This window comes from Heteronotia binoei, chromosome 11, assembly GCF_032191835.1.
Source record: "Heteronotia binoei isolate CCM8104 ecotype False Entrance Well chromosome 11, APGP_CSIRO_Hbin_v1, whole genome shotgun sequence".
Classification (NCBI taxonomy): domain Eukaryota; kingdom Metazoa; phylum Chordata; class Lepidosauria; order Squamata; family Gekkonidae; genus Heteronotia; species Heteronotia binoei.
Genome location: NC_083233.1, coordinates 52,956,582 through 52,977,027, shown reverse-complemented (window position 1 = coordinate 52,977,027; position 20,446 = coordinate 52,956,582). Strand labels below are relative to the sequence as shown.

At 47.0% G+C, this 20,446-nt stretch overlaps 1 protein-coding gene across 1 annotated transcript in view; it reads left to right on the top strand.

Moving 5' to 3' along the window:
- Nucleotides 1-20,446, top strand: part of SMTN (smoothelin) — a 73,066-nt gene that overhangs the window by 14,719 nt on the left and 37,901 nt on the right. Inside the window, exons 3-8 of the mRNA XM_060249423.1 lie at nucleotides 11,771-11,919; nucleotides 12,499-12,598; nucleotides 14,183-14,261; nucleotides 14,422-14,525; nucleotides 18,324-18,420; nucleotides 18,912-19,261. Coding sequence (XP_060105406.1) covers nucleotides 11,771-11,919; nucleotides 12,499-12,598; nucleotides 14,183-14,261; nucleotides 14,422-14,525; nucleotides 18,324-18,420; nucleotides 18,912-19,261 — 879 coding nt within the window. The remainder of the gene's footprint in view (nucleotides 1-11,770; nucleotides 11,920-12,498; nucleotides 12,599-14,182; nucleotides 14,262-14,421; nucleotides 14,526-18,323; nucleotides 18,421-18,911; nucleotides 19,262-20,446) is intronic.

Sequence of the window (20,446 nt, the reverse complement as noted above, 5' to 3'; positions counted from 1 at the left end):
TAGGACAATGTGCTCATTACAATACATTACAGAAACTGTAAAGGCTGAAAAATTATTCTGGCTCCTCAGTTTTTGGGCTGGCTCTAAAAACCATTGGTCAAGGCCTGCTGTAAGCAGCTGAATTAAGTTGGGCTGGTCCTGGGCATTTGAATCTGTGCACAAGTTGATCCAAAGAAGATCAGAACCGCAGCAATATGTCAATATAATGAAATTTGTCTACCCTTTTCCTTGCCTACATAACACTGCACCCCACCCCAACAAAAGAAAAAGTGCTGTTTATTACCTTCATGCTTGAGAGGAGATGAATGAGGCATCGCAAGCTCTGTTAACTTCTCACAATTTGAAAGGATTTTCTTATGCATTTATCTCTTATTTTGACGTATTTATTGCTTCACTGTTGTTCCCCCTTAATTAAATTAATACAGCTGTTGACCCTATACACTTAACTTGTTATTCCTGTTTTGTCTCTGCATGTCTTAAAAATATCTTCATCATGTTATATGCTAATTTGCTATTCAGCCTCTGTCTATAAGTTTGAACAGTCCCCCCCCCCATTTCGTTATATCTGAAGAAATATGTATGCACAAAAAGCTCATACCTTGAATAAAACTTTGCTGGTCTTAAAGGTGCCACTGGGCTCTTAACTTTGTTCTTTTCCTTGCCTGTTAGTTGACGAGAGGGAGTCTTTCTGTGACCTGTTCGCTTTAGATTGGATTGAGGATAGCACATGGGCTGGCTTGTGATAGATGGGTGCCTGACTCCCTCCCGTACAAAATAAAGTGGGGCCCAGATCACTATTGGATTCATGTTTGGTCACCTGGGGGATTATTTCCATTTTTATCCTCATGCTGAAGCTCCTTGGAGGAAAGGGTGGAATGCAGACATGATCATTCCTAAAAAAAAATTGGTGTTGGGCCATTCTCGGAGAGTGTGCTTTGCCCAAGGATATTAGCTGAGTAAGCACATGTGGGTTCCTCATATATCACCCAAGGAGTTTCAGCCTTCAGCTACCACTTAAAGGTGTAGCAACCCCACCCTGCTTTCTGAGTTTGTGTCTAAGGGGCTATCCCTTGTAACAGCCTCCTTAAGCTAAGACTGCGACAAAGGTCTTGGCAAAATTTCCTTCTGATCTGCTGCTTGCCCTGCCTGGCTGGGTCCCTCTCTGTTTGAGCCTGCACTGTCCATTTTCCCCAGGCCAGGCATCCTTTTGCAACCATTAATTTCCTGCCCAGTGGGTGAGTGGTAGCAGGGCTGTGGCACATCCTGTTCCTCCCAGGGTGCGAGGCAGCCTGGGACATTCTGTCTGCGCTGCTGTTGGAAACGTCCTGTGGCTTCCAGCACATCTGGCTCCCCTCCGCTGTCGGCCGCAGAGCGGGGCCGGCCTGTTTGTTTTTGCAGTCCCAGCTTCTTCTCTCATTCTCACTCCTCAGGGTTGCTGACGTGGGCTAAGCGAGATGACCTCCTTCTTCCTTTCCCCTCTCCCCCCACCTCCCCGCCTCAAGTGGCGATTGCTCCCCTACAGAGAGGAGACTTTCCAGGCATTTCATATCCTGTCAGTCTGCATTAGACCCTGGAAGCTGAGCCAGTCTTAATCGTCTGCCTTCCTTCTCTAGCCTTCTTTCTGCTGGTTTCTGAGCACAGTTAAGCCCGCTGGACAGACGCTGATTTTTCCAACATAAACAAAATCTTTTGGGGCTGCAGAAAAGGGTGGGGGGTGTTTGTAGCATTCCTACATGGTACCTGAGGAGGGTTGAGCTGCAGGTTGTCGTCATGGTTTCACCACCTTGCTGAATGGTGTTGGGAAGGCCTAGTTTCTATTTATTGCATTTTTATTTTGTCTTTCTCCCCATTCGGGCATTCAAGGTGTTAAAATGCTAACATTTTCAATGTTAAATGTTTAAAATTGTTTATTTACAAACCACTCACATTTAAAGCAATAAAATACACAGTGAACATGAATCTAACCAAATGGGCAGTAGAAGGCCAGCCCTTTTAGAAAAGGCACACCTATAACAATTCTGCCCTATGGAGAGCCAGTTTGGTGTAGTGGTTAAGTGTGTGGACTCTTATCTGGGAGAACCAGGTTTGATTCCCCACTCCTCCACTTGAACCTGCTGGAATGGCCTTGGGTCAGCCATAGCTCTGGCAGAGGTTGTCCTTGAAAGGGCAGCTGTTGTGAGAGCCCTCTCCAGCCTCACCCACCTTACAGGGTGTCTGTTGTGGGGGAGGAAGGTAAAGGAGACTCTTTGGAGTGGAGGGTGGGATATAAATCCAATATCTTCTTCTTCTGGAAGGTTAATACAGTGTGTGTGTGGGGGTTGTCTTAATGACCTCTGGCAGGTCACTTTACCACACAGCTGTGAACAAACACCTGCTGTGAGTCCAGGCCTCTGGCTTTTACTCACTCACCTAGGGTGAGCAAAGCAGGAGTCAAGTTGCTCGTTTAAGACCAACCAAGTTTTACTCAGAACGTAAGCTTTCGTGTGCTCTCTAAGTGCACTTCATCAGACGAGGGGATCAGACGAGGGCAGCAGTTGTATCCATGTGAGTACCTGAGCAGTTTTGTGTTCTTTCTCTTCTTCAAGGAGGAGATGTATGTATCAATCTCTGGCATTTTTAAAAAGGCAGTATGAAGGCAGGTTGCATATTCCAACCTTATTTGTTGCTCTCTTGGCAGTTGCAGCTGCTATTAAATCTTCTAGGTTGTCGTATTTTAAGTATTCAGTTCTGGTATAGAACTTGGCCTTGGCCTTCCCATTACTCTCTAGCCCAGGGATGACCAAACTTGCTTAATGTAAGAGCCACATAGAATAAACATCAGATCTTTGAGAGCCATAAGACATGAACATCAGATGTTGGAAGGAAGGAAGATAGACGTGGGAAGGAGAGGTGGAAAGAAAGCAACTTTAAATGCATCCTCTAAGGTGCCAGCTGGCTTGGGTTGGCAAAGTAATTTTAAGCGACAAATGCCTTCTCCAAACTGCTGATGGGGCAGTAGGGGCTTCAAGAGCCACACAATATGTGTGAAAGAGCCACATGTGGCTCCCCAGCCACAGTTGGGCCATGCCTGCTCTAGCCCATGGAAATCAGTGCCATTGAAGAATGGGACAAGTGGCTAGAGCAGATGAAGAAAACAAGAACACTGCTGGCTCATCCCACATATCCACGTCAGGGGTCCCCAACATTTTTGAGCCTGTGGACGCCTTTGAAATTCTGACATATCATGGAGAGTGTGGCCACAAAATAGCTGCCGTAAAATGGTTGCTGCAGGAGGCAGAGCCAGCCACAATAGCTCTGCTGCAGCTTACCTTCAGTCACACAGTGGAGATCCCTGTGCTGTGTTGGCAGCTGCTGCCAAAGCAACTTTAAAAAAAAAATCTGCCCAGCCAATCAGAAACCTGGCTTGCAAGCAGCCACACACTTCTCCATTAGGCTTCTGAAAACTACTTTCCATGCTGCTACATAAAGTGTTGGTCCTCTGTGACTACTTCCTACTGCTTATGAAGCACAGCTTTAAAGTCTGTACAAGATTTCCAGACCATGGCTCATTTGTTATTTTTTTTAAAAGTCACCTCCCCGCTGCAAGACATTGTCAGGATTAAGGCACGTGTCTTCTGGTGGTAACTCCAGAAGGCCAGGATGCTGGGAGAGGCACAGTTTCTGTCAATGTTGATACAGATTCTCACCATGCGGTCTCTAAACTCAGCAGCTCTTGAACGCAACCCACAGTGCGCCTGGAAAACCCTTCCTGGCCCATACAAAAAGGGGCAGGAAGTACAGCTGACCACACTGAATGCTGGGAAGTGTGACCCCCCCCACACACCCTTGTCCAGGAAATGGTGCCCAGCCCAGCTGCTGTAAAGAATGAGATCGCCGAAGAGCTTTCCATGTAGCAATTCCTGCTCACAGTGTGCTCTTTATAGGAGACGTCATTGTTGCTGCCTGTTGACAGGAAAAGGTTCCATTTTTGCTAGCCCTTTTGAAAAGTTTGCAAGACTCTACTGTTCCAGAAGGCCTCAGGGATGGGGATTTTGCAGTTTGGTTGCAATGCATCATGATTGCTTTGCCACTGTAATTGGTTTTTAATGTTAGCGGATTGCAGTTTTAATTATTTTTTTAACCAAAATTATTTGGAATGGTGGTAATTAGACGCACTTCAGTGGATGAACAGCCAGAACTCTACAGAGTACTCTCACTGCAGGAATGTGCTGGGAAAGTGCTCAAGGTTTGGTGTGGATGGGCAGTGTCATATTTCTGGCTGTCAGGGGCTACTGGGCCATCTGTGCTACTGAAGAACACCGGGCGGTGTTGCAGCTGCAGTGGTTAAGAGCAGGGGCTGTTTTGTAGAAAAATAGGTGGTGGAGCTCATCTAGGGATTGTTAATGCAGTTGCGCCTACTCTTCAGTGGACAAGATAGGTAGGTGGAGAGGAGGAGGAGGAACCCTCAGAAAGGTTCAGGAGCTGTTCTTCTGTGAGCTCCTGCTGAATTCAAAGCCTGGTTAAGAGGCTGATCTGTCCTGGAAGCCTCACATTGGAGTCCTGCCTCAGCCATGCCTTGGCTGGGTGGCCTTGGCAGTGGCGTAGGGAGGGGGGGGCGGGTCGCCCCAGGTCTGGGGGGTCTGGGGGGCCCCTGCATTGCCAAGGGGGGTCCCGAACAATGGCCGAGGAGGGCGCAGAAGGACGGCTTCCCTTGGCCTGGCCGGCCACCGAGCTCCTCCTGCCGGCTCTGCTAGTGCGGGGTGGGCGCCAGCGCCGCTCTCACCTCCCTCGCCGCCGGCGAAACCTGCTCCGGCCAGGAAGAGGCGGCAGAGGCTGATGCGCGCTCACTCTGCAGGCTGCACTACTCGCTCCAGCGCCGAGGGGAGACGCCGCGCATACCACTCCATGCAGAGTCTTCGCCACCAGCTCCCTTGCAGGCGCCCCCGGCCCGGACGGCAACTCGCCTGCCCAGAGACCCGCCTGCGCTCTTCGCCGAACTCCGGGCGGAAGGCACCAGGACCGGCTCGGAGAGGAGGGCGGAGCGCAGGCGGCGCTGGCTCAGGCGGGCTTTTTGGGGAGCCGCAGCTCGGTGCCTCTCCCAAGCACCCAGCCGAGGCGCCCCCCTTCCTTCCGCCTCGGGCGCCTTGGAGACCTGCCCCCAAAGGCCGGCTGCCCATCACTGAAGCCGCTAGCTTAAACCGCCAGAACCTCAGAGGAACCTGGCCGGATCGGATTTGAGCCCAGCCGCCAGGCGGAGAAGGCCTCCGCGCAACCCAGAAGCGAGGCATGGCAGCAACAGCATTTCCTCTTGTTTTGGATGCTGAGAGGTATTATGCATCTCAGTGCGATTTCCATTTGACCACCTTGTGGCAGCGGGTTCCACTGGCTCGCTATATAACAAACTGACTTCGGTCAGATCTGAATCCCTAGCTTCAAAGAAATGGGAGGAGGGACGCTCTGGAAAATCTGATTAGGTTTTTTTGGGGGGGGGGGAGAGATTAACTGCAACTAGGTTTTCTTTAATGAATAACGGGTATAGACTTTACAAACATAGCTTGTCAAAGGTTACACGGCTCAAAGTGGCAAAAAGCTAAATGTTTAGTGGTGTGGTTAAAAAAAAAGTTCACAAAGTAGGACAAAGGATTTCCACCTCAAACTGCTTAGCTCATGGGTCGGTAACATTTTTGTAATGGAAGGGCCAAACAATATCAATATTCAAATCAAGAGACCAACAGACCTTAAGTTTCTTTAAGTGTCAGTCTGGTCTGTACACCAGCAGCCCAGAAAAAAAATCCGTTTAAGCATCACAAAAAATCCATAATTTTCTTAAACAAGAATCTTCCCATTGCCTTGTCTCACTGGGACGTATTTTGCTTTACCCTGGCATCCACCGACTTTCCCTCAAATTCAGAATGTACACACGCTGTATGTGAAATGCAAGCACAAATGTTATTTGCCTCTTTAAAAATTACATCATTGCAGAGGTCCAATCCCTTCCTGGTTATTTGCATTAAGACTGAAGGCAGATACTATTATTTACATATCCACTTTCCACAACTGACATGGCCTGAGGTGACGTCCGCCCTCGGCCCCCCGGGCAGCCTCTGCGCCTGTGGCGTCAGTCCCACCAAACGTCATGTGTGTCATCACGCTTTACCTGGGCGCGCACAACCCTCAAAGCTGGGGATACACGGGAGATGCGTCGTAGCCTGCTGGTCGGATGTGCCTTACGAGGTTCCAGCAGCTGTTTCCAGCAGGGCTCCCTCGCAAGTGGTGGCCATCTTGCGGAAGTGACATCACCGGAAGTGACATCATATCCTGTTTCTGGCGGCGTGCACACACATAGGGGGGCCCACATAAATCTTGGGCCCCAGGCCCCCAAAGCCCTAGCTACGCCCCTGGGCCTTGGAAAAACTATTATAACCAATGTTTCCTCTAAGCTGAGTTAGTGTGTGCTAGCTCACAATTTTTAAGCCTCTGGCTCACACATTGTTGTCTTAGCTCAGGAAGAATGGCCCCAGAGCAAACTAATTTATGCAGTAGCTCACAACTTTCATGCCAGTAGCTCACAAAGTAGAATTTTTGCTCATAAGACTCCGCGTCTTAAAGGGAACTTTGCTTCAATATCCACCCCTCCCCCTCCATTGTACTATCCCCACCTGTGCTGTGGGAAACCATTTATAATGCTAACTTCCTTTACAAGACTCTTGCAGAAACAGATGATGTAAAATATGTGAGTAGCTGAAGACATGTAATATAGTGGTTGGAGCATCAGAGTAGGATCTGGGAGACCCGGGTTCAAATCCCTACTCTGGCATGGAAGCCTGGTGGGTAACCTTGGGCTGATTGCTCAGCCTAGCCTACCTCATAGGGAGAGTAAAATAGAGGAGAAAGAGGCTATAATCTGCTTTGCTATCCCATTGGGGAGAAAGGTGCAACAGACTTACAGTGATCGTAGCAAGGGGCTTTCAAGGCAAGTGAGAAGCAGAGGTGGTTTGCCATTGTCTTCCTCTGCGGAGCCTCCTGGTGGTCTCCCATCCAAGTACTGACCCTGCTCAGCTTCCAAGATCTGATGAGATGGGGCTGTGCCATGCTACCTTCCCTCCCAAAGACTGGACACAGACTGATGAATAAATAATGAGGAGTAATATGCTCCTGGACCTGGCAGCATGGCTTGAGAAGATTTGCAGTGCAATCTAAGGAGAGTTAAACATGTTTAAATGAATGGATTTGGAAGGGAATAGCTACGCTTGGGTTTGCACTATTTCCAAGCATGTCAGGCCACAATTTACAGAGCAAGTGCAACATCCTTGTGTTACTCGTGGGCAAGTTTCCATCCCAATACTTGAGTGCCTGCCAGAAATTCTGTCTTCTATCCTGCCTATGAACAAGGGTATGCTTATAGAATCAGAGTTGGAAGGGACCTCCAGGGTCATCTATTCCAACTCCCTGCACGATACAGGAAACTCACAAATACCTCCCCCCAAATTCGCAGGATCTTCATTGCTGTCAGATGGTCATCTAGCCTCTGTTTAAAAACCTCCAAGGAAGGAGAGCCCACCACCTCCCGAGAAAGCCTGTTCCACTGAGGAATTGCTCTAACGGTGATATAGGTTTATGACTTACTGACTGTTGGGTCACCCACTCTGGCTTACCCATTTTGAAAAGTTACTTAGAGTAAGGTACCTTGTCAGAGAGGAGCCACAAATTCTCCTCTCCATCTGTCCCATTTTTGTCCCTTCTGAGAGCCATACATTATTCTTCCTTTTTCCAGTTTATTCGCACAACAAACCTGTGAGGTAGGTTAGGCTTAGAGAGAGAGAAGGCCATCCAGTGAGATTTAGAACTGAATGAGGCTTTGAACTGGGTCTTCCAGGTCCTAGGCCATAGTGGCTCTCCCAAACTGATTTGGGTGGCAGCTCCTGTTGGACTCTTGGAGAGGCAGTGCTATCTCTTCCTCCTCCAAAATGAGAATTGCTGGCCTGGGACAAGTGGTAGCCCTGTTCCTGGTTCCTCAAACCTGGTGGATTCTGGTGGTCTTTGATGAAGAGGTCTCCATGAACAGATGCCAGTAAATGATAACCTCTGAGGAAAGAGGAATGTCTGCCACGCCCTGGGATGGGCTTTTGATTATATTCTGGCAATAGTTTCTTCTGCCAGAGCTTACTTTTGTAGCTGTGTGGCCTCTGAGCTTTAAATAAACATTTAGAAAAAAAATTAAAACTCTGGCCATAGGCAATAATAAATTCTGCATCTTGTAAAGCTGACCTCTTGTGACCTGTATGTATTATGCGTATTGGGTAGATTTGCATATGGCCCGTTTTGCATAGTTAATTCTGCAATAAACTGAGCTCTGTCAAATGCAGCGGTTCCTCTGACAGTAGCTTGAAACAAAAGAACTGAGCTTTAAAGCATGTGAGAAAGCTCTATAAAGAAATTGTAATGCTGAAAATGAGTGGTATTATAGGAAAATGCCCTGCCTCTGGAGTTTTATGGTTGTTTTCCTCAAGGACACTGTAACACAAAGTTGCATCTCAAAATGCACTAATTGTTCATCTGTTCATTTTATCTGAGTGCTGTGTACACACATATAAAGCTAGCAGATCCACATTGTCAAATAAAGTCACTAACCCTTATTTCTTTGAGTTGTTTGTTTTTAAAACAAAAGTGTAGGTGTCTAACATATAAAGCAGAGGTGTCAAACTTATTTGTTATGAAGGACAGATCTGACATAAATGTCATTTTGTCAGACTGGTCCATGGGTGCCATAAAATGTAGTGGCAGATAACAGAGATATAAACTGTATAAAGGACACAGGCAAACCCAATTAACAATATTTTTTTTAGTTCAAAACGCCAACAAAAGCACTTGATTCCAAGCAGTGAAAGCAACTGGTATACTAGGGAGCCTATAAAAGCCCCAATAAACCTACCGTATTTATTTCAGAGCCAGTTTGGTGTAGTAGTTAAGTGTGCAGACTGGGAGAACCAGGTTTGATTCCCCGCTCCTCCACTTGCATCTGCTGAAATGGTCTTGGGTTAGCCATAGCTATCACAGGAGTTGTCCTTGAAAGGACAGCTGCTGTGAGAGTCCTCTCAGCCCCACCCACCTCACAGGGTGTCTGTTGTGGGAGGAGAAGATATAAGAGATTGTAAGCCGCTCTGAGTCTCTGATTCAGAGAGAAGGGCGGGGTATAAATCTGCAGTCTTCTTCTTCTTAATCATATACAAGACTAGATTTTCCCAAAGGGTACCATAAAAGGGGGAGTACCTTATATTTCCATACATACCTGTTGCTTGTGGGTCGCGTAAGAGCCCTGGATGGGCTGGTTGTGCCCCCAGGTCTTATGTTTGATACCCCTGATTATAAAGTTTTATTGCACCATTTCCTCTTAGAGGATTCGTTCTGGTCCTGAGCCTTTTCTGTTCCCCTCACCCCTGCTCCAAAAGTATCAAAGATCCCAGACTTAGAGAGCCTTAAAAAAAATGAATTATTTCCAAGTCATGCTACATACACTTCTATAACTGATTTTATAGCAAGGAAGTCAGCTATAAAGAGCTTCAAGATGAGGATAAATAACTTCAGTCTGGTATTCTAGCAGTGTTAACTGCCAGCAGCAAGGTAGGAAAATAAATGCCAGTAACCTGTTAATAGCAGAGAGCATTGAGCACTCACTCTTGCAGCTCTGGACTGAGAAGGTAACTGTGTCCTCTTCCCTTTTTATTTTTATTTTTTTTAATTGTGTGTTTCTACAATCTGATAGATGGCCAAGCAGGATGTGATAGAGGGGCAGATCCATGTATATGTATTCTTCTGTCCACTCATTTATGTCTAAAGGATGGGAAGGCATTTTTGAAACACAAGCAAAGCACATAGATGAGAGGGTGCGTTCCCTCTTTCCTGTGTTTTTCTTGACTGTAGTCTGATGCAGTCAGCATTTTTCTTCCAGAATCGCTCTGCCTGTTTGGTATGTGATCCTTGTGTCTCTTTTTATATATCTAAACTATTTTATATCCTGGCCTTTCCCAAAGATTCAAGACAGCTATAAAAATGGCAATATGTCATGCAAATATAATAAAAATAATTTTGAAAGAGTTGCTGCTTCAGTTAAGCTTGGGAAAGGCACAGTAGCTGCTGATTGGCAAACGGGATGAAGGCAACGGACAATTCCTGTTGCTTGTCCAGAGCATTTGGAATTCAGCACTATATTTCCACTCTGTCTAGTCTTAGTCATGATAGTGAAATGCAAGGATCCACATATAGGGCTGTAACAGCTGACATTGTAGTGTATACACCCCTCTTCTGTGACATAACACAATGTTCTCCATGGACTTGAAATCTCTAGCCCATATAGTGACACCCTTTCCCCATCCCAGAAGTCCATGGCTTGAATTCTGAGTGCTTCTCAAACATGATACAAGTCAGAGTCTCTGTCAGGGTCCACTTTGCTTACCCTGGAAATTCAGGGCCCTTGTTTTGCTCAAGTCTCATCAGCTAGAGTAAGAATAGCAAGCAGCAAATCTTTGGGTATTCTCTCTGGGAAGCTCAAGACCATCCAAGACACAGATGAACCTAAAAAGCCACAGAGGAGTGGTATAAGGTTAGTGCAGAGGTGGCCAAACTTGCTTAACATAACAGCCACATAGAATAAACATCAGATGTTTGCGAGCCGCAGACATGAATGTCACATGTTTGAGAACCGGAAGGAAGGCAAATAGATGATGGGAGGAAGAAGATGATGATATTGGATTTATATCCTGCCCTCCACTCCGAAGAGTCTCAGAGCGGCTCACAACCTCCTTTACCTTCCTCCCCCACAACAGACACCCTGTGAGGTGGGTGGGGCTGGAGAGGGCTCTCACAGCAGCTGCCCTTTTAAGGACAACCTCTGCCAGAGCTATGGCTGACCCAAGGCCATGCTAACAGGTGCAAGTGGAGGAGTGGGGAATCAAACCCGGTTCTCCCAGATAAGAGTCCGCACACTTAACCACTACACCAAACTGGCTCTCCAGAGGTGGAAAGAAAGCAACTTTAAATGTATTCTCCAAACCACAGGCTTCTTGACTTGGAGGAGTGATTTAAAGAGACAAGTGCCTTCTCCAAGCTGGCCAATAGGGTGGTGAGGGCTCCAAGAGCCACACAATATGTGTGAAAGAACCACATGTGGCTCCTGAGCCCCAGTTTGGTCACCCCTGGGTTAGTGGCTGCCACAATGAATGCCTGGGCATTGTGGCCAGTCAGGATTTCTTGTATAAAGGCTGCTCTCCTATCAGTTTGTGCCAGGGTGGCTTGTCCTTTGTGAATTTGTCCGGTCCTCAAGTGGTGCCATCTAAACTGATCACATCTTTTTGCAGTTAAAGATAAGGCAGTGCTTGTTCTTTCCAGCTTGTGATGAGGAGGGGACACTCCGAGAGTCATGTGGAGTTCTTGACCCTCAGTTTGTTCACCCCAGTTGGTACAATAAGTGCCAAGGCCTCTCTTTGTTGTCAGGTGTGTGTCATAGAGTTTGCTGTATATGGAGTTGGGGTGGGGAAGCTCCTGGGCATTTCGGGCATGGTGGCGGTCGCGTGTGTGAGTCATTGGGCTGCTTGCCACAGAGAGAGGGTGGGTGGGTCAGGGGACAGTGGGACACTCTGTGTGCCAGGACACTGCATCCATTGTGCAGCCAGCTTGGAATTTTGGGGTAGTCAGAAGAGGTGGGCTGGAGTGCAACTTCTTGGGGTGGAGTCGACCTCAATAATGCATGTTATCTGTCACATTGTGACTCCCCTTTGCTCCATGTCCCTTGCAGCTGGAAGCAACACTGGACCTGGCGGAACGGCGGCAGATTCGTTCTGCCATCCGGGAGTTACGGCGGCAGGAGCTGGAGCGTGATGAAGAGGCGCTGGCATCCAAGCGCTTCCGGACGGAGCGGCAGGAGAACAAAGAGAACTGGCTGAGGTAAACACGAGGCCTAGTAAATGTCTAGGGTGAGGGTAAGGCTGGGGGAATTGGGGTCTTGGTCTGTTTGGTAACTCCTCCTTCCCCAGCTTCTTTGGTTATAAAGTTTCTGGGAAAAAATCAACTAGGATCGTGTGGGTGAGTTGCTCACTGGATGTTTTTCTGACTAGTGACACCAGGCTTGGCCAACATGTGACCTGTCAAGCCAAATTCAGAAACCTTCTCCCCTCACCAACCCACCCATGTGCATCGAGGTCTGTTTTGGCAACCTCATCAGTCAAGTAGTAAAACCAGGAGAGCTTGTTAAGTACTGAGTGGCCTGTTTGGCTTACTGAGCTGAACCGAAGAGCACAGGCTGCCAGTTCTGTGGCATCAACTTGGGCTTGCTGTGTCTGCTTCCTTAAGTTTCAGCTGGAGGGAACAGGCAGACGATTTTGTTTCCAGGGTCCCAGCCAAGCCAGGGTTCCTCCCCGCCTTAGTTTGTGAGCCTGTTTGCCTCTTATTTACGCACCACAGATGGTCTGGAGGCATTTGGCCAACTGTTCATCTTTCTCGTCTCATGGCCCTTGTTTCCCTCAGGTCCCGGCAGCTGGAGGAGGAACAGCAGCGGCAGAAATCCCTGGATGTTCTCTCTGGGAAACTGGAAGCCATCCAAGATGTGGAGGAGCTGACAACCTTGGTGAGGGGCTGGTAGCGTTGCACTTTGGGGCAGAGTATGTCCTGCATCAGTTGCCTGAGGCCTGTTGATGCCAGTACAGCAGAGTGGCCAAGTGACAGAGCTATGAATTGTGAGGTCCCCTGTTTGAATCTCTTCTCTGTTATGAAATTGCCATTTCAGTTTAAGGACACTACTTCTCTTGGCCTCAGCTCCCCTGCCTTAATATATAATACTTTGCATTTAGGCAGTGTGTTGGAAGTGTCCCCAAGTGGTTTATGTACAGATGACGAATAGCAGGTCTGATCTACTCTGCAGGTCTGGTATAGAGGTTGCAATGTTGATGAGCACTCAGTGAGCATTGGCGAACCCCAAAAAGCACTAAACACTAACTCTTTCAGGTCCCTTTGCTGCAGCATGGTGGGCTCCTTGACTTCTTTCCACTATGTCCAGTTTTTTTAGATTGGAGCCTGTGTTTGGGGTTCTGTACACCTTCCTCTCCACCCCATCACTGAACTTATCAGTAGTGGCTGTTTCTTGCCTGGTTTGGACCTCCATGAGTTCTGCAAGGAATTAGTCATAAGAGCCATTTCTCAAGGCAAATTGAGTGGCAAATGAATAAAAATTGTCTTTTATATAGCATGTTTGAAGTGATTAGAAGCTCTTCAGAAACAGCATTTTGTGAATTCTTGCAAAAAGCAGGCCCCCCACCAAAGGGCAGTCTGCACTTATTTTTAATTGATATTTTGCTTTTAGTATGCACCAGAATAAAAGCAAATTAGACAACTGTCTACATAAACTAGAAAAAAAGTTGCTTAACTAAGATAATACAGATGTCACCATAAAGCCTGGCAATCCAAACAACAAAGAAGTCTTTATTCTAAATAACATTTAGATAGCTCACAAAGGGAAAAGACCCCTGTGTTTTTCCTTGAATCAGACTTACTTTGTACACCTTCAATACAAGGGTATGAATTAGCTGTAAGCTGGTATTGCTGCCCCAAGTAGCTGATGTGCCTTGTCTAAGTTCACGGCAGAGACAAGATTTGAACTAGGGACTTCTCAGATGTTACTGATTATGAAACTTTGTTGAAAAGTTACTTTTGGGGATATTCGTATGTTGCATTCTTGAAACAAAATGCAAAAGCACTTCATACATATTGTGATTTGGGCAATATGAAATGAACATATTCTAATTTCTAAGCTGTTGCTTGGGTCTGGATCTGAGTGTGGCCTCTTGTTTTTTGAAGTTGTTTTTGTAAGAATGCATTCCTTTTGTCCTGTAGGCTGCAAAGTTTTGCAAACATATAATTGTCACATTCATGCTTGGTCTTTTCAGGCAGATGCTTAAAATTTTTATCAGTGTGTATTTTATAAAGGGGGTGAAATACCTGAAGATGGACCAAGCTGAGTACTGTATATGGGCATTCCATAAATTCAAAGTATAAATAAATAAAATGAAATCTCTGGCATACTGACAGACAGAGAACCCCTCTGTTATGCCAGGGCAGCAATGCAAAGCCAGTATTGTGCTCCCTTGAGAGAGCCCTGGCTTGGCCTTTGGCTAGTTCAGTCATAGAGGTCACTGATCTTTCTTTTCTCTTTCAGCTGCGAGGAGCCAGTGAATATGAGGAGCGCAAGCTGATCCGCGCTGCTATCCGCAAACTGCGTGCTGAAGAAATTGAAGGTGCAGCACCAAGGAGTGGAAAGGGAAGACCTTGAGTCTCAGGGGTGGGGGTTCTCCTTGAGTGTCTGTTTTTGGGATCAAGGAGTGGAGAGAAAACTTGGCTCTGGTGCTCCTGAGCTTGGACCAACCCCCTGATGTCCTGTCTCTTTCCTCTTCCCAGCTGCAGCCTTAGCTGGGAAGGTTTTCTATAACCGGAAGGAGAAGAAAGAGACGCTGGACTCCAAGGAGCAAGAGGGAAACTCTGCAGATGGAGGCATCTCTGAGGTAAGCAGAAGAGACTGAGCCTCTTCTCCTTAAGTGAAGGCAGCAGAGCAAGATGAGCCCTAACTTGACTTTCACCAAGGTTGCTTTTCACTAGCTTTGGACATAAACTGCTCTCTTCTAGACATGTAGGTTTATCTGGTGGCTATTAGGAGGTTCCAGATGAGGTATATGGTAATACCAGGGACAATTTTGGGGAATGATGCTGGCAGTTTATATCTTGATGAAATCAGCATTTGTCTTCCAAAGTGCTTTTCTAGGCATCGCCCCCAAGGCCTGGTTTTGTCAAGCTGAGAGCTTTTTCTGTGCTGCCTGCTCTTTGGCATAGCCAGAGAAGAGAGAAGAGGGCAAGACCTCATCCCCAGTGATGTAATTGCCATGGAATCCCACGCAAGTGATGCTGCTGTTGGCTGTAGTTAGTTAGGGCAGAATGGAAACAGGGCTTCTGTGATGCTTTGCTTTCCCTCTATGCCAGAAAAGAACAAGGGCTTGCAAAAGCACTTCTCAGAACTTCCACTAGATGGCAGTCTCCTCCAAGGAAGAGGGAGCCAGACCCTTCTGCAGTCTGCCCTTGTTTCTAAGCTCTGGCAAAACATCCCCTTTGAAATTTGGCTTATTGTTTTCAAAACTCCTGCCATTGTTTTTATTTATTTTATTTAATTTATATCCCGCCCTCCCACCAAAGGCAGGCTCAGGGCGGCTCATGAACCAAGGGTCGACACTAACACATTCGTGTGACCAATACAATAAACAACAATAAAAACATAGAACATAAAAGCAATTTAAAACATCAGTGCTATTATCATAATTTCAGGCAGCGATTTAAATTCTGGTGGTTAGCTGTACTCAGAGTCTCAGGTTTGCTGTAGCGTAGTGCAGTAGGCCATTGGTGGTGTTCTTATGGGCCAGTCCCATTGCTGCAGATGTTACCATTCATATAAATGCCTGGTGGAAGAGTGCCATTTTGTAGGCCCTGCGGAACTGTAGGAGCTCTCACAGGGCCCTAACCTCCTCCGGCAACTCATTCCACCAGCTAGGGGCAGCAACGGAAAAGGCCCTGGCTCTGGGCGTTTTGAGCTTTGCTTCTCTGATACTGGGAACTGTCAACAGGTTTGAGACCTGGACCGAAGTGCTTGCTGGGGTATGTGCAGGGAAAGGCGGTCCCTAAGGTATGCAGGACTCTGGCCATATAGGGTTTTAAAGGTAATGACCAGCACCTTGAAGCAAATCCGGTACCCTATCGGTAGCCAGTGCAGCGCTTTCAGTGCAGGTTGGATGTGTTCCTGTAAAGGAACTCCCATTACCAGCCTGGCTGCAGCGTTCTGCACTAGCTGAAGTTGCCGGATTTGGGACAAGGGCAGCCCTATGTAGAGAGCATTACAGTAATCCAGCCTCATGGTGACCGTTGCATGGATCACTGTTGCCAAGTCGTCGCGTCTGAGAAAGGGGACCAACTGCTTTGCCATCCGCAGATGGTAAAAGGCTGACTTGGCAGTGGCAGCTACTTGGGCCTCCATTGTTAAAGAGGGATCCAAGAGCACCCCAAAGCTTTTAACCTTGGGCACCAGTATATGTTTGAAATGCCTCGGCTGTTTTCATCAGAGAAGAGACTCCTAGCACTGTGGTTTGGCAGCAGAGCCTTTACTTTGCTTTCATAGGGTCCCCAATTCAATCCCCTGCATCTCCTGTTCAGAGTTCAGGTAACAGATGCTAGGTGAGGCCTTCCTCTGCCTGAAGCCCTGGAGAATTGCACCAGCCTGTGAAGGCAGCGCCATGTGGACTAGCGGTCTAGTTTAGTGTAAGGCAGCTTCATATGTTCAAATATGTACTTTGAATTTCACTTTAGGCAACACTTTGGTGGCATTCTCAGTTCTGAACGGCCCAATTTGGCGATTTTTTTTAAAACAAAGGCTAAATTTACGGTTCAAAGCACCAATAAGGGTTACTGTGCTGGCTGATGATGCTAACTTGTGACCCTTAAGTAGCTCCTTCTTCTCCAGCAACAGTAGCACTAGTATCAGGGCCGGATCTAGGGAGGGACAGAGGGGACTTTTGCCCCGGATGCCACCAGAGGGAGGGGGTGCCAAATTGGGTATGGAGTTCATTCTTTTCTGTGGGCCAATAAGATAGAATGGGCCCACAAGGGGGGTGTCATTTTTTAATTTTGCCCCCCCCTCAAAAAACATGTAGATCCAGTCCTGTTTAGTAGTGCTTTTCTGTGTGGAAACCTCAGCAACACTCCCATTTGCCTTCCATCTTGGCCCACCTTGAAGAGCATAATGCTAAGACTCTGGAAGAATTGCTGCTGCTGCTCCCGCAAGAAGAGAAGGAGTTAGAGCTCTTTGCCTGTATCCCGGCTCTGCAGAAAGGAGCTGATGAAGGGAGGGAGGGTGTTCAACACTGGAGTCTATATGGAAGCCTCCCGTGGGCTATCCCTGCTATCTAGTGCTTCCATCATGGGGAAGGATCTGGTGTCAGAGCTCACCAAAAAGGCCATGAGGCGGAATCCCCAAAGCACTTCCTAAGGAAGGGCACTGCTTGTGAATGAGATCAGCACCAGGCATAGTTCTCACTAGGAAGGGAATTCTCTGCCTGTAACACACCACTTCAGGTGCAGGGAGGAACATCACCATGTGATGAAATGTTCCCTCATGAGCAGAAGGATTCCGTCGATGTAGAAAAACACAATTATTTATTTTATTGGCTTCCATTTGTACCTCGGCCAGTGAGAACCAAAAGTTCATCATTCTCCTCTCTTCTGTTTCATCTTCATGTCAGGTCTGTGAGTGAGAATGTGACTGGCTCAAGGTCACCCAGCAAACTTACATGGCAGAGTAGGGATTCGAACCTGGGTCTCCCAGGTCCTTGTCTGACATTCCAACTGCTTTACCATGCTGACTCACAGCAGAAGGAATCATGTAAATTTGCGTTGCTGTCTGAAGTTGTGTGGCTCAGGCCTAGGTGGACTACCCCAGTGAAATCATGGCACAGGCATCTTTTGTGCTGCTTTTCCTTGTACGTCTCCCTCACACCCTCCTCTCTCTCCCCCCCCCCCCCATCACAACACACTTAGAGCGGCTGGGCGTTGGGAAAAAGAAAGGGACCTGTGCTTGTGGTTGCCTAGCAACTTAGTCAACCTGGAAGCGGTTTTGGGGTTGCATCTTGTTGCCTAGCAACTGCTCCCACATTGCACAGAAACCTACAAAGGGTCTGTCTGTGTACTTATTGGGTGTGAGGTTATGCCAGGAACCTTCCTTTCAAGGTGTTCTGAGTGGTCGTGATTGCAGAGAGCGGGACCGGAGGAGTGCAGCTGGATGGATTTGGCAGTGTGAGGAGAAAGCCTTTCTGATGTGCAATGCTGCCCTCAGCTGGCTGCCTTGAGTCAGGCCTTTGTCTCGGTTGATACTGGATGCTACACCCTGTCAAACAGACTAGTGTGTGTGTGGTAATTTAAGATGCACCTTGGCCCAGGCTGACAGAACTTGCTGGATTTTTAAAAAAGGGTTATTTTAATTAAACCTAATCACCTTTCCTTTCTGTGCTCACAATCACTAATTCAGTATCGCCTCACTGCATGTGTAAAAGAATAAATTTCTGTCCTTTTTAATGTGTATTTTAAAAACTTCTTCAGTCCCACCCTAAGGTAGCTAAAGGAGAGTCATGTGCCCTCTGCGATCGTGATGGATCAGCATTTTGTGTGTTTCTAACAAAGCCCAGCAGTTATGGCTTGGAAAAGTTGCTTGCCCTGAGTCCAGAGGCTTGCTGGCTGACCTCACAGCTGGTTTTTTTTTTTAAAATCAGGTGCAGGAGTTAGCAGAGCGGGAGCTGATCAAGGCCCAGATACGAGAACTCAGGAACGAGCAGCTCAGAGAAGCGAAGCAACCAACGGATGTTCCAGGTGAGTCCATGCAAATGCTTATTTTCATAGACTTTGACTCCCACACCCCTGCCTTGTTCCAGCTGGGACGTGACACCTGAGGAGAGGGCGACAGGATGGGGGAAAGGATGGAAGGCGCCTCAGCAGCATGGGATATGTGACCAATTGTTTGTGGGTGTGTGCGTGCAAGAGTGTGTTCAAGGTATGTGATTCTGGCATGAGGAGGCAGGTTATCCTGTGTGGGAGGCTGGTGACAAGACAGATGGTATGATGGAAGGACTGAGGTCTTTCTCTGTAATTCTAATGATATATTCCGTACTTGATTGTAGTCAACACTTATGTTATTTCAGTCATCCTTGTGCCAACCCTGGAATGGCACTATTAAACCCCGCTGCAGGTTATGGAGCAGAGTGATTTGGCTTGCTGGCAGAAGCAAATTTGGCACCAAGGATTTTCCTGGCTCAGCCACTTTGCAGTCCTAGTCATGGCTGTTATTTGTTCTCTTCCTGCAGACATCTCCTCAGGGACCCTTCTGCTCCTGGATCCAGTTTCCAACCAGCCTTCTCCGCTGCCATCCTCCTCCTCCTTCTCGGAGCCAGGGTCAGACCCTGAGTCAAGCGCTGAGGGCCCCGAGCCCAGTTCCCATGACGGCAGTTCTGACGCGGAATCCCAGCCCCCTTCCAAGGAGGAGAGCCCTCTTAGTACCTCGGGAGAGGAGGACAGAGTAGCGTTGAAGTCACCAACCAGAGAAACCAGCAGTGATACCATGCAAGAACAGTCAGATATGCCAAGCGCTGAAAAAGATGTCTGTCTGCCTGAAAAGCTCCACCCGAGTCTTCCGAGGGAGAGCACAGGCACTGAGGTACATGACACTGTTTTTCCCGCATGTCCGAGGAAGGAAGCCCACGTCACTTCCTCTTTAGCAGAGTCACAGCTTATGGGATATCTTGGACTAGATGGGAGGAGAAAAAGGGGTAGGAGGAAGAAAGATGTCATCAGGAACCCTAAGGCAGTCGCTGTTTTCAGTGGCCAATCTGGTTTGTGCCCCCGTGGCATGGAGTCATATTGATTTTACTGCTTTGTCCTAAGCAGAGTTAAACCCTTGTATGTCCTTTGAAAGCAGAAGGATGCAACTCTGCTTAGGACTGCACTACTAGCTGAGTTGCATTAAAAATGAAATCTGGCCAGGACAGCATGGAGGGAACAGTAGCTGAGAGCTTGAGGTTTATTTTTTACTTTATTTTTCAACCTTCTGTGCCATTGTTTTGCCTTCAGAAGTGCAATTTATATAAGCCACTCCGCCTTGGAATTTTCAGGGATCAACCCCTGTTTGATCTGGTTTATGTAAGTTGTTTTATAGCAGTGAATGGCTTTTTATATTTTAAAAATATTTTTATTATTTTTTAATGTGCATGTGTGTTTTCGCACACCTGGAAGTCATGGTGGCCTTTGATGACTGACCCCTACTCAGGGCATGGAGGATATTCAGAGACATGGTTGAATAGAGCCTGTCCCTGCCTTCAGGCTCTGGTATTACAAGGAAGTCTCCCATCCAAGTACTTGCCAGAGTTGACCCTGCTTAGCATCTGAGATCTGGGTTTTATCCCAATCGGGGCAACAGTGAATGGCTTTTTAGAGACACAAAAAGACATGAGGTTTTTATAAATATGCAGATAGGCGTCTTTACCAATACCTTACTGAGCCAACTTTTAATGGAAATAGCAAATTAGTTTTTATCAGGGTATTTTAACCACTGATGGTCAGTGTAATTATTATGCTATGGTTCTGGAAATATGCCTGTAAAGAATGGCTGTCTGGGCAGGGATCGATAACATTGACATTTTTGCTGCCATTCTGACACTTTAATGCAATGGTTGTATTTATAAAATTTTGTAAAGGGATCACTAAAAAAAGACAATATGTCAAAAAAACAATTTGGCCTGTTATGGTTTATAATAGAAAAATTCTGCAGATTACAGATTTTTTTTATTTAGTAAAGGATATTTAATTAGTTTAGATTGTATTCATTTAGAAGAGCGGATTTGAT